This window comes from Lycium ferocissimum, chromosome 1, assembly GCF_029784015.1.
Source record: "Lycium ferocissimum isolate CSIRO_LF1 chromosome 1, AGI_CSIRO_Lferr_CH_V1, whole genome shotgun sequence".
Taxonomy (NCBI): domain Eukaryota; kingdom Viridiplantae; phylum Streptophyta; class Magnoliopsida; order Solanales; family Solanaceae; genus Lycium; species Lycium ferocissimum.
The window spans coordinates 69,108,244-69,126,484 of record NC_081342.1 but is presented as its reverse complement, the minus strand read 5'-3'; the positions used below and the strand labels follow the sequence as shown (position 1 = coordinate 69,126,484).

The window sequence follows — 18,241 nt, the reverse complement described above, 5'->3', positions numbered from 1 at the left end:
TTGTCACTTTTAACATTTCAAAGGAAGGTAATTTTTTTCCCTGTTTTACTTATAGGATTAATTACTAATTTCAAATTTCAAATTATTCTTTTAAGTTGATTAAAACTATGCACCAATTAATATGAGTATGATGATAAATTATGGATTTCATTTATTATTTCTTAAGTGAAATGCAAAGTCCATAGTGAACCAGTAAAAGTGAACGGAGGGAGTAATCCCTGGATACATCATAATAGCAGAAAGTATAATAATTATACGTTTAAATGTGAATTCCCGCTAATTATCACTTTTTCATATTTTTCTCGTCAAATTTAACAGATAGTGTTATAAATAAATTAAAAATAGTAGAAAGTATAATAATTACACCTCTAAATATGAGTTTCCGATAATTATCATTTATTTCATATTTCTCGTTTAATTTAACATATACAGTTATAAACGAATTAAAAACAACAAAAAGTATAAAAATTATACTAATAAATGTGAGTTTCCGCTAATGATCATTTTTTTTTATATTTTCCGTCAAATCTAACAAATAGAGTTTGTAAATATTTTACAGTCAAGTAGCCAAGATTTTGACTGGATACGAAATCACTAGTGCTCGATGTAGTGGTATTTTTATGGGAATTCAATTTATCGCTCTATGAGACTAAAGTGTAAATTTTTGACAAACTTAAAGGACTAAAACGGTTAACTTCATACTTGAGAGACTATTTTAAAATTACCATCAAACATAAGAGACCGTTTTTATCATTTTCTCTCCCTTTCTTTTTCTCTGTTTCCATTGCTTCCTAGTTCATCTCTTTAGGGTTTTAGCAACAACTCAAAATCAAGAACTCAAAATAAAAAATAAAAAATGCGAGCTTTACAACGAATCTTAACAAATTTCTCACAAAACCCATTTCATAAAACCTTAAAAAACATCAACTTTATTAAACCCTTTTCTACTGGAAATGATAAAAATTGGAGTTCCAATTTCGGGTCATCATCTACAGAACAAGATTCTTTGGGTTGGGATAATGCTGGTTCAGGTGGTTCAAATTCGTGGTCTACTGGTTTAACTAAAGAGCATTTTGATGGTGAAGTTGTGGGCCGACAAATGGGTTCGGGTCGGCCCGATAGTGGCCCGACTGTTGGTGGATTCGGGTCAGCTAGATGGACTGATGAAGAGATTGATAGAGTTAAGGAACTTCATGCTGAGAATAGAAAAGGGAAAGCTTTTGTTGATGGATGGGATGATAGAATGAAAGATATCAGTGTTTTGATGAAACAGGTAAATCTTCCTTTTCTTCTTATTTTACTAATATATAATGTTTTTGTTTTTTATTTTTATTTTTATTTTTATTTTTTATCAACTCCATGTTTAATGTAGATGATAATGAGCTCTTAACAGAGGATAATAGGGTGTGTTTGGTATGAAGGAAAATGTTTTCCTCGAAAATATTTTCTCAAAAAATAAGTGATTGAACTACTCATTTTCTTGTGTTTAGTACACAAGTTGGAAAATCTCATTTTAAGAGCATTTGCATGTATCCTAAGCAAAACACTATGAGGTTTTTGAATTCAGAGTGTAATTTTTGGTCGTGTTTGTTTTTGGTGGGGGGGGGGGGTAGGGGTAGGTGAAAGGGTGGGTAGGCGAGGGGGGGTAGGTCGGGAGGGGAGCCGGGGGATGGTAGGTCAGGGAGGTAGGGCGAGGTTGGGGGGTAGCGGGTTAGACTGTTAGTAGGTTGGGAGGAGAGCAGGGGGTGGGGGGTGGGGTGGGGTGAGGTGGAGGTGAGAATCAGGAGTAGGTGGAAGTGTGAACTTTGTTAAGCCCTTTTCTACTGGAAATGATTGGAGTGCCAATTTCCGCTCATCTACAGATCAAGATTTGGGTTGGGATAATGCTGGTTCGGGTACAAATTCATGGTCTGCTGGTTTAACAAAAGAGCATTTTGACAGAGAAGTTGCGGGCCGACAAATGGGTTCGGGTCGACCCGATAATGGCCCTACTGTTGGTGGATTCGGGTCAACTAGATGGACTGATGAAGAGATTGATAGAGTTAAGGAACTTCAAGCTGAGAATAGAAAAGGGAAAGCTTTTGTTGATGGATGGGATGATAGAATGAAAGATATCAGTGTTTTGATGAAATAGGTAAATATTCATTTTTTTTTCTTAATTTAACTAATATACATACTGTGATGATTTTTTACTGTACCCATAATTTTTAGGTTATCAACTCCTTGTTTAGTGTAGACAGTTAGTTACCTGATATAGTGCAAAAAATCTGTTTTTGGGTGTGTTTGGTATGAAGGAAAATGTTTACTTACTTGTTTTCTTGTGTTTGGTAAGTAAGAAAAAAAATATTATTCCAAGAACATTGATATATAATCTAACAATACATTATGGGAGTGGGATTGTGGGGGGGGGGAGTGGGGGTATGGGGGTGGAGGGGGGTTGGATGGGAAAGAGGCGGGGGGTTGGGGACATTGGGTGGGTGGGGAGTAAACAATGAACTTAGAAGGTCACTTGTGGGACTTGTTTTCCGTACTTACATTATGGAAGTCATTTTCCTCATTTTAAAGGAACTTGTTTTCCTAGAGAAAATGTTTGGTTTGGGATGCGGGTTGGGGTTCAAGTTTATGGTTTACTGGGGAAGGATATCAGTGTTTTGATGAAACAGGTAATGATTTTTTAACTAATATACATTACACTCTATTGATTTTTTACTGTATCCACATTTTTTAGGTCATCAATTCCATGTTTAGTGTAGACCGTTACCTGAAAGTGAGCTAGCTTCTAACAAAGGATTTAGTGCAAAATTCTGATTTTGTTAATAATTTTTCTACTGGCACCATTAAAATATATATATATTGGAATATAATCTTTTGTAGTTTTAGTAGAGTGTTGTTTCGCTTATCCTCCTATACTATGTCCTACAATTTCTGTTATCATTTGCTGTTTCTGATTTTGAATGTGAAAATTTGAAGTAATTGGCTGAAGTTCTTGTTGGCCAGTGATGCATAGATTTTCATCTACATCATTTGTCCTTCTTTTTCATTGCAGCAGTTTCGCTTTTGATGACCAATATAGTTTTTATTTGTAAATTCGTTTTGGTAAATTTTCTTTGCTTCTTCCTCTGTACGAGCGAGTTTGTTACTCGTTCAAGCTTACTCTAGTCTGACGTCTCCTTACCTTCAATATTTCCCAGGCTTTCTGATTGTTAGAACTCCAATTATTATTCTTTTGTTCGAGTGTCATACTCTACTTAAATGACTGAAAGCGTTAACCTGATAGATACACTTTTTTAATAATCCAGAAAAGATACATTCTGGATTATTTAGTAGTATTAGTTAGTATTCGCGTAGTATCTTATTCTTCAAATTTTCACTACTACCTGTTGTATTTGAAATGCTTTTCCTTGAGCCAAGGGTCTATCGGAAACAACCTCTCTACCTCCAAGATAGGGGTAAGGTCTGCATACACTCGTACACCGGGTATGTTGTTGTAATTAGAAAAGATAATGTTGGTAGGGGAGTAATGTATAGTGTGCAGGCTGATTGGAATTTATAGATTTATGCTTTAGAGTATGAGGTTTTGAATTGTCAAATTTTTGTGTTGATTTTTAAAATGGGATTTTCTTGTTTTTGGAGTACAAACTATATATTGATCAAAAGAAACTACATAAGAAGTAATGGGAAGCAATTGTAGTTATGAATTCTAGTTCTTTTTCATTTGGTTAAACTGAAATTTTTTATTTAACCAAGTGACCAATGTACACGACTAGCTCATTTGACTCTAGAGCTAGATTCTACAAAAAATAACCAAATGCAGTTAGCTATAAAGCTGCAGAATAATCTCTTATCAGTTTTTTTTTTTAAATGACAATTCCTATCGGATCTAATGAACTCAACACCTTCTAGGAAGGGTTTGAGACATGTTACAATGAATTAGTAGTCTAAGTCTATTAACGGGGAACACTGCTAAGCTTGTCTAATATTCTTCTCCACTTGAACTGTGTCTCTAGCCCATAATTTGCAATTGCAAAATGACCTCTTTGAGCCTATCACTGTTGTCCCTTGTATCTTGTTTAAACCTGTGACAGTTCCTCTCGATACAAACACAGTAGACCAAGAAGAAACCCAAGAATCATGGTCATCGCTCTTATATTGCGTAGCACAGAAGGTAGTCATTGCACCTCTGTATCCGACTCTCCAACTTGCCTTCTTATTCCCATCCATGAAAGTAATGACTGACATAGATGCCTAGAGTAAGGGAAACTGAAGAATAAGTGTGAATGAGACTCCACAGCATTAGTTGAGCATAGAACACATTCTGTGGCCTCTTGAATCCCCCATTTGCTCAGTCTATCTACTGTTGAAAGCCTGTTATGTAATGCTAGCCGTAGCACAAAATGATGTCTAGGCATGCTTAGGAAGTGTTCAAAACGGCTTTTCATAAGCTGCAACTGCCACCTTGCTTCCTAGTACAAGTGTACCTCCAAATGCCCCCATGTTATGAATTAAACCTCTCTGCACACACACTATCAGGCTATGGATTTAAGTTAAGGTTACTAATCCTCCTTATTATAGATGGTTACATGTAGTTATCTTTTAGATCACATGATAGTGTACGTAGGAATTGTTTTTACAATGTCTAGTGTATGTAAGTTAATTTTTTAAAAGGGAAAAGGGTCAAATATACCCCTCTACTTTAGTTTATTGGCTAACTTTACCCTCCGTTAGCCAGAGTGTTCAAATATACCCCTCTGTTAGCCAAAGTGTTCACTTATACCCTCAATTGGATCGAAATCCCCAATTCAGCCAAAATTACCCATTTAATTAAAGAAACCCATGCCCCATATTATAACCCGCCCCGACTCACAAGAAATAATTTCACCCCACCCAAATATATCCCTTTTACGTTCTAAAACATTACTTTCTGAGATAATATAATTTCCTCTTCCAAGAACCCACTTGAGGGGATCACAGTCGGTACGTTGTTGTAATATATTTTCCTCTTAACTCCCAAATTTGTTGACTATCCGCTTGAGTAATTTTGGAGCAGAGTGGAACTATACGGCCACTGTGGCAACTCAAACTCATCTTTGCGCATTCATAGATGATCTTGGTTCCTAACTATACTTTCTTTTTCTTTTCATTGATATTCTTGAAAAGCTAAATTACCTACCTCTTTGTTAATGAAGGAAAATGATTCCTCGTTATTATCTTTCCATCCCATTACGTACAAACCACATACCAAATGAAATATTCTATTTTTTATACGTATAAGCCAAATTACATGTCGAGCTTTTTATGATGATCAAATGAAATATACCAATTTAAAAGTTCTTCCCCTTCTTTTTATCCACAAATGGCATTTTGTAAAATTTAGCTAAATTTGATTCAAACTGATGCCCTGAATGCACGGCAAAGTGCAATTGCGTGGAAGGCAAAACATAATCCCAATCCAGGAAAAACTCCACTAAGGCCATCTCCAACCTTGCACCATTTTTTACACCAAATCCTATTTTGGTGTAATATTTGGTGTTTTAGAGCTCCAACCTTGTACCATTTCTTACACTATTTTGATGTGTGAATAATTTGGGGCAACACTATTCATCAAAACCATTACTATTCATCAATATTTTTAAAAAAATAATATATAATACTTTTAATTTACGGAGAAGGGTCAAATATACCCCTGTACTATCAGAAAAGGGTTAAATATACCCCTCGTTATACTTTGGGTTCAAATATACCCTTCGCGTTATACTTTGGGTTCAAATATACCCTTCGTTTATACTTTGAGTCCAAATATACCCTTTCTCCGTTAAAATTGTCCAAGGTGGACATGAGATATGACGTGGAACTGACAATTCGGTGAGGTGGACACCACATGGCATGCCACCTCACCACCCCAACCCATTTACCTCTCTCTTCCCCTTCTTCTTCCACCACTACCATCTCCTTCTCTTCACAACCTTTGCAACCATTAGCACCACCAACTAAAAAACAAGTAAAAGAATATTCATCATTTTAGTAAGAAACACAACTAGTAAGTGAAACTCACGAAAATCACAAAAGAAAAAAGAGCTCAAAACTGAAAAAATAAACCGGCCAGAATCTGTTTAAGTTTCAAAAGGCCCCTTTAGATTTGAATAAACTACACTACTACCTTGCTGTTGGATTTCCATATGCACAAAAACTCTCGTTGTAATGACCCATAACAAATTTAAACCTCCAGAGGGATTTGAAGCCATTTCTTTGCCGGAATCACATTCAAATTTCTACAAGAACATATAATATTTATCTACATTTTAAGCTACATTTTGGTAAGTTTTTCAACATTTTTTCCTTACATTCTTCTAGCTTCATGCGATCCTTTTTTTTTTCTTTCTTTTTAAAGAATTTGAGAATGGTTTTGGTCTCCTGTACCAATAACTACATTCTTGTAACTTTTTAAGTAACTAACATGAATCCAGGTAAAATGTTATACAGAACCAAAGCACGTCTAATTTAACTTTTTTTTGGTTTTAATCGACTCCTATTTCTCTGATAGTGTGGTGGTGCTAATGGTTGCAAAGGTTGTGGAGGAGAGGAGATGGTAGTGCCAAAAACCATCCTCAAATTCTTAAAAACGAAAAAAAAAAAAAGGATTGCATGAAGCTAGAAGAATGTAAGGAAAAAATGTTGAAAAACTTACCAAAATGTAGCCTAAAATGTAGAGCAATATTATGTTCTTGTAGCCTAAAATGTAGAGAAATATTATATGTTCTTGTAGAAATTTGAATGTGATTCCAGCAAAGAAATGACTTCAAATCCCTTTGTAGGTTTAAATTTGTTATGGGTCATTACAACGAGAGTTTTTGTGTATATGGAAATCCAACAGCAAGGTAGTAGTGTAGTTTATTCAAATCTAAAGGGGCCTTTTGAAACTTAAACAGATTCTGGCCGGTTTATTTTTTCAGTTTTGAATTCTTTTTTTTGTTTGTGGTTTTCGTGAGTTTCACTTACTAGTTGTGTTTCTTTACTAAAATGATGAATATTCTTTTACTTGTTTTTTAGTTGGTGGTGCTAATGGTTACAAAGGTTGTGAAGGGAAGAAGATGGTAGTGGTGGAAGAAGAAGGGGAAGAGACAGGTAAATGGGTTGGGGTGGCGAGGTGGCATGCCATGTGGTGTCCACCTCACAGAATTGTCAGTGTCATGTCATATCTCATGTCCACCTTGGACAATTTTAACGGAGAAAGGGTATATTTGGACTCAAAGTATAAACGAAAGGTATATTTGAACCCAAAGTATAACGGGAAGGGTATATTTGGACCCAAAGTATAACGAGGGGTATATTTAACCCTTTTCTGATAGTACAAGGGTATATTTGACCCTTTTCCGTTTAATTTAACATATTTTAATTTTTTCATTTATTGCCTAATATACCTAATTCAAATTGCTGGAATCACATTCAAATTTCTACAAGAACATATAATATTTTTCTACATTTTAGGCTACAAGAACATAATATTTCTCTACATTTGAGGCTACCTTTTGGTAAGTTTTTCAACATTTTTTCCTTACATTCTTCTAGCTTCATGCGATCCTTTTTTTTTTTTCTTTTCTTTTTTAAGAATTTGAGGATGATTTTTGGCACTACTATCTCCTCCCCTCCACAACCTTTGCAACCATTAGCACCACCACACTATCAGAGAAATAGGAGTCGATTAAAACCAAAAAAAAGTTAAATTAGACGTGCTTTGGTTTTGTATAACATTTTACCTGGATTCATGTTAGTTACTTAAAAAGTTACAAGAATGTAGTTATTGGTACAGGAGACCCAAAACCATCCTCAAATTCTTTAAAAACAAAGAAAAAAAAAGGATCGCATGAAGCTAGAAGAATGTAAGGAATTTTTTTTGAAAAACTTACCAAAATGTAGCCTAAAATGTAGAGAAATATTATGTTCTTGTAGCCTAAAATGTAGAGAAATATTATATGTTCTTGTAGAAATTTGTGTTTTGGGTCTCCTGTACCAATAACTACATTCTTGTAACTTTTTAAGTAACTAACATGAATCCAGGTAAAATGTTATACAGAACCAAAGCACGTCTAATTTAACTTTTTTTTGGTTTTAATCGACTCCTATTTCTCTGATAGTGTGGTGGTGCTAATGGTTGCAAAGGTTGTGGAGGGGAGGAGATGGTAGTGCCAAAAATCATCCTCAAATTCTTAAAAAAGAAAAGAAAAAAAAAAAAGGATCGCATGAAGCTAGAAGAATGTAAGGAAATTTTTTTGAAAAACTTACCAAAATGTAGAGAAATATTATGTTCTTGTAGCCTAAAATGTAGAGAAATATTATATGTTCTTGTAGAAATTTGAATGTGATTCCAGCAAAGAAATGACTTCAAATCCCTCTGGAGGTTTAAATTTGTTATGGGTCATTACAACGAGAGTTTTTGTGTATATGGAAATCCACCAGCAAGGTAGTAGTGTAGTTTATTCAAATCTAAAGGGGCCTTTTGAAACTTAAACAGATTCTGGCCAGTTTATTTTTTCAGTTTTGAGCTCTTTTTTCCTTTGTGATTCGTGCGTTTCACTTACTAGTTGTGTTTCTTACTAAAATGATGAATATTCTTTTACTTGTTTTTAAGTTGGTGGTACTAATGGTTGCAAAGGTGAAGGGAAGGAGATGGTAGTGGTGGAAGAAGAAGGGGAAGAGAGAGGTAAATGGGTTGGGGTGGTGAGGTGGCATGCCATGTGGTGTCCACCTCACCGAGTTGTCAGTTTCACGTCATGCCTCATGTCCACCTTGGATAATTTTAACGGAGAAAGGGTATATTTGGACTCAAAGTATAAACGAAGGGTATATTTGAACCCAAAGTATGACGGGAAGGGTATATTTGAACCCAAAGTATAACGAGGGGTATATTTAACCCTTTTCTGATAGTACAGGGGTATATTTGACCCTTCTCCGTAAATTAAAAGTATTATATATTTTTTTAAAAAAAATATTGATGAATAGTAATGGTTTTGATGAATAGTGTTGCCCCAAATTATTCACACATCAAAATGGTGTAAGAAATGGTGCAAGGTTGGAGCTCTAAAACACCAAATACTACACCAAAATAGGATTTGGTGTAAAAAATGGTGCAAGGTTGGAGATGGCCTTAGTGGAGTTTTTCTTGGATTGGGATTATGTTTTGCCTTCCACGCAGTTGCACTTTGCCGTGCATTCAGGGCATCAGTTTGAATCAAATTTAGCTAAATTTTACAAAATGCCATTTGTGGATAAAAAGAAGGGGAAGAACTTTTAAATTGGCATATTTCATTTGATCATCATAAAAACTGACATGTAATTTGGCTTATACGTATAAAAAATAGAATATTTCATTTGGTATGTGGTTTGTACGTAATGGGATGGAAAGATAATAACGAGGAATCATTTTCCTTCATTAACAAAGAGGTAGGTAATTTAGCTTTTCAAGAATATCAATGAAAAGAAAAAGAAAGTATAGTTAGGAACCCAGTATCTATTGAATGTGCAAAGATGAGTTTGAGTTGCCACAGTGGCTCCGTATAGTTCCACTCTGCTCCAAAATTACTCAAGCCCAGATAGTCAACAAATTTGGGAGTTAAGAGGAAAATATATTACAACAACGTACCGACTGTGATCCCCTCAAGTGGGTTCTTGGAAGAGGAAATTATATTATCTCAGAAAGTAATGTTTTAGAACGTAAAAGGGATATATTTGGGTGGGGTGAAATTATTTCTTGTGGGTCGGGGCGGGTTATAATATGGGGCATGGGTTTCTTTAATTAAATGGGTAATTTTGGTTGAATTGGGGATTTCCATCCAATTAAGGTATAAGTGAACACTTTGGCTAACGGAGGGGTATATGTGAACACTCTGGCTAACGGAGGGTAAAGTTAGCCAATAAACTAAAGTAGAAGGGTATATTTGACCCTTTTCCCTTTTTAAAATATAAACAATACAACTTGCTACAACCTGTCAAAGTGCATGACAGTGTAAGAATTCATTCCACTATCAGCATATATAAGTTCAATAAACCTCCATGTTTATCATGAGGGTCGTACCTTTCATTCTATATGACAAGTACACATATAATCAAACAAAAACAAAATTTGACATTAAGAAAAAAATCATTTCACTTCCTAAGCATGACAGTACTAGCTAGCACAATCAAGAATGCCATGTTTTGTCCTGAGTTATCCTATTTCGTTATTTAAGCAATAACATAGTATCACTTCTAACTTATATAAATTGAAAGAAGAACAAAACTTGTGATGATGCCTCTCAGAAAATTTAAGTAGAACAAAATCAGGAAGAAGTGTATAGTACGTATTTCAGTTTTGTAGTTTCTGAATTAGTGAAATCACTTACCAAACAAAAGGAGGAGAATAAGGAAACCAACTTTGTGAATGGCCATATTGCTTTCTCGTAAGTTACTACTTTGTGCATAGAGCATGTTATACTATCAACCTGTTTATAGCAGATGAATGATCTAAAGAGGGGAAAAAAGAAACACAAATGTGAGTACTTTGTTTCATTCCAAAAATGTATTTATTTCTCAAAAGATAAAGTGTATCAGATGAACTTTTGGGAGAAATGAGGGAAACAAAAGGCACTCATCGTATGTGAATCTCTGGGAGAATTAAGGGAAAGGATCATCATTTATATACGACACATTTTGTTTGGTTATTGGCTCGGGTGGTTTTTTTTATTGGGATACAAAAATTGATTCTGTGGGTCCATCTACATGTGATTTCCTGTGGAGAAAGTAGTATTTCTGCTCAGAATGATTTTGTGGAAAATAGAGTATAAGAAAAGTGACTTTACGACATAAATTCATCAAGCTGAGTGACCATATGTGAAATTTTCCTCTCTTTTTTCCTTAGTAACAGCCCCTAAGAGTTTTCAGATTGCAGCCTTGTTCCATAGGGAAAAATTTGGACTTAGGCTGGCAAAGTGTATCCAATGCTACTAGAGGTCTCCTTGAGTATTCATTGCTTCCAGTCAAAAGGAAATTCCTGCATGCACTGGTTATCATGGAGAGTATCTTCTTAGGCAACATGAAGACTTGCGCCCAATAGGTTTGCATTTCAAATAGCAAACTTTTAATCAGCCAGAATGTACCACTGTAAGACAGAAACCTAGATGTCCAGCATTTCACCTTGCAATAATTTTATCAATCAAGGGTAAACATTGACTGATGGTAAGCTTCCTACAACACAGGGGAACTCCTAGATACTTAAAAGGCATTGCTCCCAGGAAAAAGTGCATTTCAGCTAGTAGTTGTTCATCTCTCCATGTTGGCCTTTAGACCTGATACCTCAGAAAAGTGTTAAAACAGCTTATCATAAGCTTAACAGATTCTTTGTCTGCTCTACAACACTTGAGAAGATCATCAGCAAAGCATATATGCACCAGGTTCATTTTAGCACATCTTAGATGGTATTTAAAAACAGATTTTTTTTTTTTTTTTTTTTTTTTTTTTTGAATAAGGTAACACGGTATTTAAAAACAGGATTATGCCTAAGTTGTTTCAAGGACCTGTTCAGATATTCCATGGCCAGATCCAAGAACTAAGGAACATAGGATCTCCTTGCCTTAAACCTTTCTTGGCCTGGAACTTAGTAGTTAAGCCACCATTGATCAATAAGGAATAGTTCACTGTTGTGACACAAGTCATGAAGATTAGAGATAATTATCAGAAATTTGATAATTCTATAAGCACGTATGGTCTAGATTGATTAGAGATAATGTTTAGAGATAATAGTAGGAGCTTTTTCACTGTCAAGTCTGCCTACTGGAATTATAATCATAGAACCTCCATCACAGTGGTGTGGCCTTGGAAACTCATTTGGAAAATCAAGATCCCCCTAAAGGTCTCTTGCTTTGCTTGGTTAGTGGTTAGGAAAGCATGCCTACACATGAAAGGCTACAAAGAAGAGGTTTTCAGATTTGCTCAAGATGTCTACTTTGTGGATTAGATATGGAAACAAACGACCACCTTTTCATTCATTGCAAGACAACTGCAAATTTGTGGTACATGTTCTTTTGTATTCTTGGTGTTAGTTGGGTCATGCCCAAAACTACTTTTGAACTACTCAACAGTTGGCAAGGGATTGGCAACAGAAATGGAGAAGAGAACTGATGGCAGCTAATCCCTGCTTGCATTTGGTGGATAGCTTGGAAAGAGAAAAATTTAAGACTTTTTGAAGACAAAAGCAACTTCATCCATAAATTTAGGATGAATTGTCTTAGTGTCTTATATTTTTGGTGTAAACAGAATTTATTGGGGGATATAGGGGATTTGATAGATTTTATAGGCAAATTGTAATGATATAGCAGACTAGTTTTTATGAGGTTGTAATTACCCCTTCAGCACTTCCAGGTGCTGCTTTTGGACATGAATACAAGATGTTACCTTTGTCAAAAAAATTAGAGATAATGTTTAGTACTTGCAGTTGCATGTAATTCTGTGTACCAGGGTTAGATCGTTTAGTTTCCATTTCCGGGCTATGGAGTTTCTTGAAAATAAAGTTTTAAGTCATGGAGCAGCGGCATATGTCGTAATATGGCAAACCGTACTTAAAAACCGTGAGAATTTGTAATATTGTCGTCGTCGGATTCTAAGAAATTTCTTTTCACTAGCATAAAAAATGGGATAGGGAGAAAGTAACATTCTTGTTGTTGGTTAGCTAGAATTGTTTCTGGTTCAACATTAAGAACTCGATGAGGAAATAAGGGTATGAAGTGGTAGTATCCTTCCCACCTATGACTGATTATCAAAGTTTGGTGTTATTGGAGCAGGTAATGGAGCCAGGTGCAAGGGGGTCTTATTTGAAGGATTCAGAGAAGACAGAAATGTACAAGAAGCATAAGGAGAACCCAGAGTTGTATACGGTTGAGCGCTTAGCTAAAGATTACAGGATCATGAGGCAGAGGGTTCATGCAATTCTGTGGCTGAAGGAACTTGAGGAGGAGGAAGAGAAGAAGCTTGGACGTCCATTGGATGACTCGGTAGAGCTCTTGCTTGATACATGCCCAGAGTAAGTGAATTAGATTCTGAAGTCATTTTGTGACAAATCTTTTGAGATTTTGTTGTTACTTATAGCTTTTGTCCATGTTTGATGTTAGTAGTATTATTTTTTGATAAAGGTATTTTATTAATGTTTAGTAGCAAAAGGGTACCACAAAAGTACAAAAGATCAAAACATGATCATAGGGTATGTTGTTGGTGTCGTTGGAGTATAATTTTCATATTAGGCTTCTGGAATATGTCTTTTATCTACTCTCTCTGTCCATATTAGTTGTTCACCTTACGAAAATTATCCGTCCCAAAATACTTGTCAATTTACAAAACCAAGATAGAATTAATTAAATTTTTCCTATTTTGTCCTTAACATTAATTGTTTTTAAAGTAACCAATATTGATTAGAGTGCAATTTGGAGAGAGATACGGGTAATATAGTAAAACACACTTTTATTTATGATTTCTTAAAGGGCGTGTAAAGCGGAAAGTGGACAAGTAATATGGCGCAGGGGGAGTACTTTTTAGGTGGCTGAGACTTTCAGCTCATATTTTAAGTGAATTGTGAAGTAATTGTTATGGAACATTATAAAATCAGCCAAATACCCATGTTCTGGTGGTGGAAGCTTAACTTAGATAGATATGGTTTATGTATTATATTACATCTAGAATGCTTTTAGGTTTGTCTAAATAACTCAGTCCCTAAACTTGTGGCTCTTTAAAAGTAGTAAATTAATCCTTACAGTCTACTTTAATTTGGTAAAGTAGTAAGATAAAACTATCTAAGATTGTACTTATCAAATGCTTATTAATCGATCCAATCTCAAAAGAGCAGGTATACCGTATAGTTTTCTTTAAAAATATAATATTAATTTTCTTTTTATCGTCCCTACATTGCTTCATAATATTTAAGGCACACTCAGGGTAGAGGTATTCCAGTAGACCTTGGCTTTACCTGATAAAAATAACCTTCAAGTAGACCTGGAAAAGCCTTGCGTTGCTTTCTGTTTTTCCATAACAAATCATCAGTATAGACTTATGATTTATTATCGGATTTGATTGTTCACATTCATGGTTCTTTATTTGCTGTTGGATAAACACATCCTCATTAATACCTGATTAAATTTTGTTTATGCCGCTATGAAAAAATTGTTTACTACTAAGTACTAACCTAGTAGGTATGTGTCCGAAGCTAAATATAAATTGGAAGATCCACTAAAACAAACTTGGAAGAAGTTAAAGTTTTATCGGATGTGGTTCAAGGTTCTATTGTCAAATTGTTAATTCACTTTAGCAGCGGTGCTTCTCTCGCATCTTTCCTTGGACACAAACATCTGTACCTTCAATTACATCGTGGTGAAAGCGAGCACGGGCATGCTTGCGGTAGACGCTAGTCTAGTAATATGTTTGTGCTGATCACCTGGACATTGTAATGAAAATCATTACTTTATTAAAATAACATATCTTGCTTGTTCTGCAGATTTTTCAATTCTCATGACAGGGAATTTCATGTTGCAACTCTTCCTTATAAACCGGACTTCAAGGTCATGCCCGAGGGTTGGGATGGGACTACCAGGGATCCTGATGAGGTGCACTATGAAATATCAATGAAGGAAGATGAGATGTTGTATCAAGAGTTTGTCCAGAGGATGAACTTCAACAAGATGAAGGTTAGCATGTCTAGGAACAAAATTAAACGAATAAGTTGTAACGATAATGGTCTGAAGTATTGTTGCGCACCAAAATAAGATTTTGATCTGTTATGTGTACTGTTATTCTGTTTTTACTCACTCTGGTTTTGCTTTCGTTTTAGATGGCGAAAAAAGTGAAATGCCACAAGTATAGCCGCAGGCGCCCTTCAAATGGCTGGAATTTCACTGTTGAGATGCTAGGATCTCGTGGCAAGCGTGGGAATGGTGGTGGTTGGAAGTTTGTGAGTCAACCTGATGGTTCCAGTCGACCCCTTGATGAGTTTGAGAAGATGTTTGTCAAGAGAGAGACCCCACGTCGAAGGAAAAAAATTCTCCCTTGATTTTCTGCGTATGCAAGGTAGATCCCAGTTAAAAGACGTCTTCTTAAATTCTCATAGTTGACGTCTTTCATGCGTTTCTGGTAGTTTTTGTTTGGTTGTCGTTCGCCAGAGCGAGTATACACTGTCTCCTGTAGCCTCTCATCAAATTGATTAAGCTAAAAGTTATAGCGGATCTTTTTCTACCTCCATAGCTTCACATAGTTTTGTGAAAAGATTAGTCATCTGATTTTGTAATCTGGCTTTGCTACATTGAAATGTGCCAACTGTCTACGTTCAATAACAAGGGTTTTTTTTTTTTTTTTTGGCTAAGGCTATGCCTATATTGTTGTTCAGCTAAATCACAAGGCCAGTTTTAGATGTGGTCTTCTTCTCTCTGATGTTAACCAGCATTAGATGATACTATTGGTTATGCTTGAATGCTGTGTATCCTGCAAGTGATAGATATGAACTTGGAAGCAGACTTTTGAAAAGTGGAAATCCAAGTGATTTAAAACCTGTTTGGACAATATGTAGTGGTTAAATAAAGGGGAATAAAGTAGAGAATCTATGTGTTGGCCTGAACTGAATAGTAGTGCATAGCCTGACAAGGTCGTTCAGTACATTAACTTGACTCCCCAAAAAAGATTCAGAAAATTTCATATATAGCTATAGTTTAGAGCGTAATTACGAAGCGAAGCTATAGTTTGTGTATTTACGAAATGTCGCTACAGTTGCTCATGCAATAGCTATAGTTTAGAGTTGTATTGGCGCATATAGTTGCGCAAAAATCGTGGGTATCAGCTGTATCATTAAAGGTATCAATGGAGTATACGATTGTATCAGCACATACTATATCAGCTGAAATCACGTGAAAAAGCTGTATCAGTGCATATTGTATCAACACATAATACAGTTACGCGTGTGTGTTGTGTGTTTGCTACTTGTAGTTACATTTCGTAATTATAGCTATGTATCGTAAATATAGTCTACATGTTTGCCGTGTCACGTTATCTTTCCAAAAGAGTTCCAGTTTAAAATTTGAACCATTAAGTCTTTCACCCAAATCACAAACTAAACTTCAGTTTTCAATCCAATGTATAAGTGAAAATGTCAATCCAGATATTCAGTCGCTGTGAGACTTCTAACACTTCTTACCCTGATGCTCTTCCTTCTCCGACGCATAAGACTGGACATATGAAACATATCTATGGCGTCAAATATTGGGTAACCTAACTAGCATTAGATGATACTAGTCTGTTCGAGTCACTGAGTATTATGTCCTGATGTGGCACTGTTCTAAACGTGGCATTGACTTGGCACTGATGTGGCCCTTCAAATTTTATGTGACATGTCAGTGTCACGTCGATTTTGTTTACGTATGCTTAATTTTATACGAAGTTGAGTCTTTTATTCTACAGACACCCAAAGTCTGGACATACTTACTGCTGAAATGGCGCCAAGTTTAAAGGCCTGTTTATGTATTATGCCCCCCTTTTTTTTTTTTTTTTTTTTTTTTTTTTTTTTTTTTTTTTGGTGTGTGTGTGGTTAAACTCTGTCCAATACTACACAGACTGGAACTCATATTTCCCAACTCATAATTAGTTCGGATACCCAAAAAAGTACATAAAATAAAAAACTATAAATCACTTAGATTATTATGGAATTATCCTGCTTGATTTCTCAATAATTCAAGAACTAAAATTCCCTAAAAAGGACAAAAATTCTAGGATTAAGCCTTGTGTACTTAGTTGCTATGATGTTTCAAAAAGGACCATCAAACTACAAATTGGTCAAAACCACGCATACTTAAGATGAGTAGTTAAGGCTTTCTAAAGGTCATTATAATATTTATTCTACCATTGATGGAGAATTTAGTTAGCGTTGCTCATTGGTTTGCTGATTATATATATTCTTCACGTGAAATGAAGGTTACATATTGGTAATGCCTAAGGAATTATGAAAAAGTCGATCGGTAATCAAATCGACGTTTAAACTTATTTCATTTTTGTTTTAAGAATATATTGAGAAAATTAATTAGTTCATTTTTACTTTTCTCATGCCAGCAGCTCCCTTGATTGAGTTCTGAATCAGAAAATAGAAAAACCATCAATGGTATTGGAATGTTTTCCACTAATCATACAATTTTATATTCTAGAGAATTACATATATTTCCTTCAGGATATATAAAAATTTCACAACAAATAACTGAGCTTGCAGTTCTTTATGGGGTAGCAAGCTATCCTGCTTAATACAATACTGTTCAAAGATCAAATGAACTATTTCTTGAAAAAACGTGACAACGTAAGAGCGAGGAGAAAATCATGAGAGATCATATAAGGCTTTGTGATTTTGATTGACCTTATATATGCGTTTGTGTGTTTGTTAACTATTTAGCATTTCAACAAACATTAATTTTGAACACACAATTTCAAAGTTCAAACAGTGCCCGTGCACTTGTCACTATTGCACTTGTCAAGTTTAAACTCTGAATCCACCACTATTTATAGTCTGTATTATATTTATAGACCGGGTTGTTACCCCAAACTTACAGGGCAATTAAGATTTCTTGCTCCTGGTACTTTCATAAGGCAAATTGTCACTACGACAAGTCTACAACAAGCCTATTCCGCTAAGAGTACCAAAATCTGCACACATGTACAATTGCAAGTACTAAATGTTAACAAACACAATTTTACACGGAGGATGCAAATGATTAACATACAGGGACGAAGAGTTGTTTGCCTGTTTGTATGTGACAGTAGTACAGAATGAGGCTGATGCATTTTTATAGTCATGAATAACAAAGAGTTCAGTAAATTGCAGTAGAATAATTTAGACAAAGTCATAACTATATCTTCTGTCAAAACCCTGTTCAACTCAGTTTCTCAAACCACCACTAAGCGGAGAAACCCAAAAAAAAAGCTAATTATGACTGTTTAAGAAGAATAGCCTAGAGACAATTATCATTTGGGAGGGTTGATAGCCTCATTTTGTTTGTTCTTGCAAATTACAACTTCAACTGTAAGTGACACAGACATCTATCCAAAGTGCTTTAAATAGAAAGCTACTCAAAGAAGGAAACAACTCCAATTCATTCATTAAGCACAGAGTAGAAATCTATAACCAAGAAATCACAAAGTCATGAAATCAAGAACAATGATAATAATAAAAAACAATAGTGCTCCACATTTTCGTCAGTAT

The 18,241-nt window shown here is 35.2% G+C and overlaps 1 protein-coding gene across 2 annotated transcripts; it reads left to right on the top strand.

Annotated features, from left to right (window-relative positions):
• The first annotated feature begins 756 nt into the window (after nucleotides 1–756).
• LOC132058694 (protein GAMETE CELL DEFECTIVE 1, mitochondrial) lies at nucleotides 757–15,362 on the top strand. 2 transcript variants are annotated; one of them, XM_059451077.1, is made up of 4 exons: nucleotides 757–1,273; nucleotides 12,810–13,048; nucleotides 14,510–14,699; nucleotides 14,843–15,362. In XM_059451077.1, exons 1-4 carry the CDS (start codon nucleotides 857–859, stop codon nucleotides 15,059–15,061), a joined length of 1,065 nt encoding a protein of 354 aa, XP_059307060.1. In that variant the 5' UTR covers nucleotides 757–856; the 3' UTR covers nucleotides 15,062–15,362. The 2 variants fall into 2 exon arrangements, with proteins under 2 accessions (XP_059307060.1, XP_059307061.1); XM_059451078.1 differs by lacking the exon at nucleotides 757–1,273 and adding an exon at nucleotides 2,642–2,663.
• Nucleotides 15,363–18,241: the final 2,879 nt, after the last annotated feature.

Excerpts from the sequence above, each read along its gene's own strand:
- LOC132058694 (XM_059451077.1), top strand. The coding sequence starts at position 857 with ATGCGAGCTTTACAACGAATCTTAACAAATTTCTCACAAAACCCATTT. Across the intron at positions 1,274-12,809 it reads TCAGTGTTTTGATGAAACAG|GTAATGGAGCCAGGTGCAAG; the intron begins GTAAATCTTCCT and ends TTATTGGAGCAG. Across the intron at positions 13,049-14,509 it reads TTGCTTGATACATGCCCAGA|ATTTTTCAATTCTCATGACA; the intron begins GTAAGTGAATTA and ends CTTGTTCTGCAG.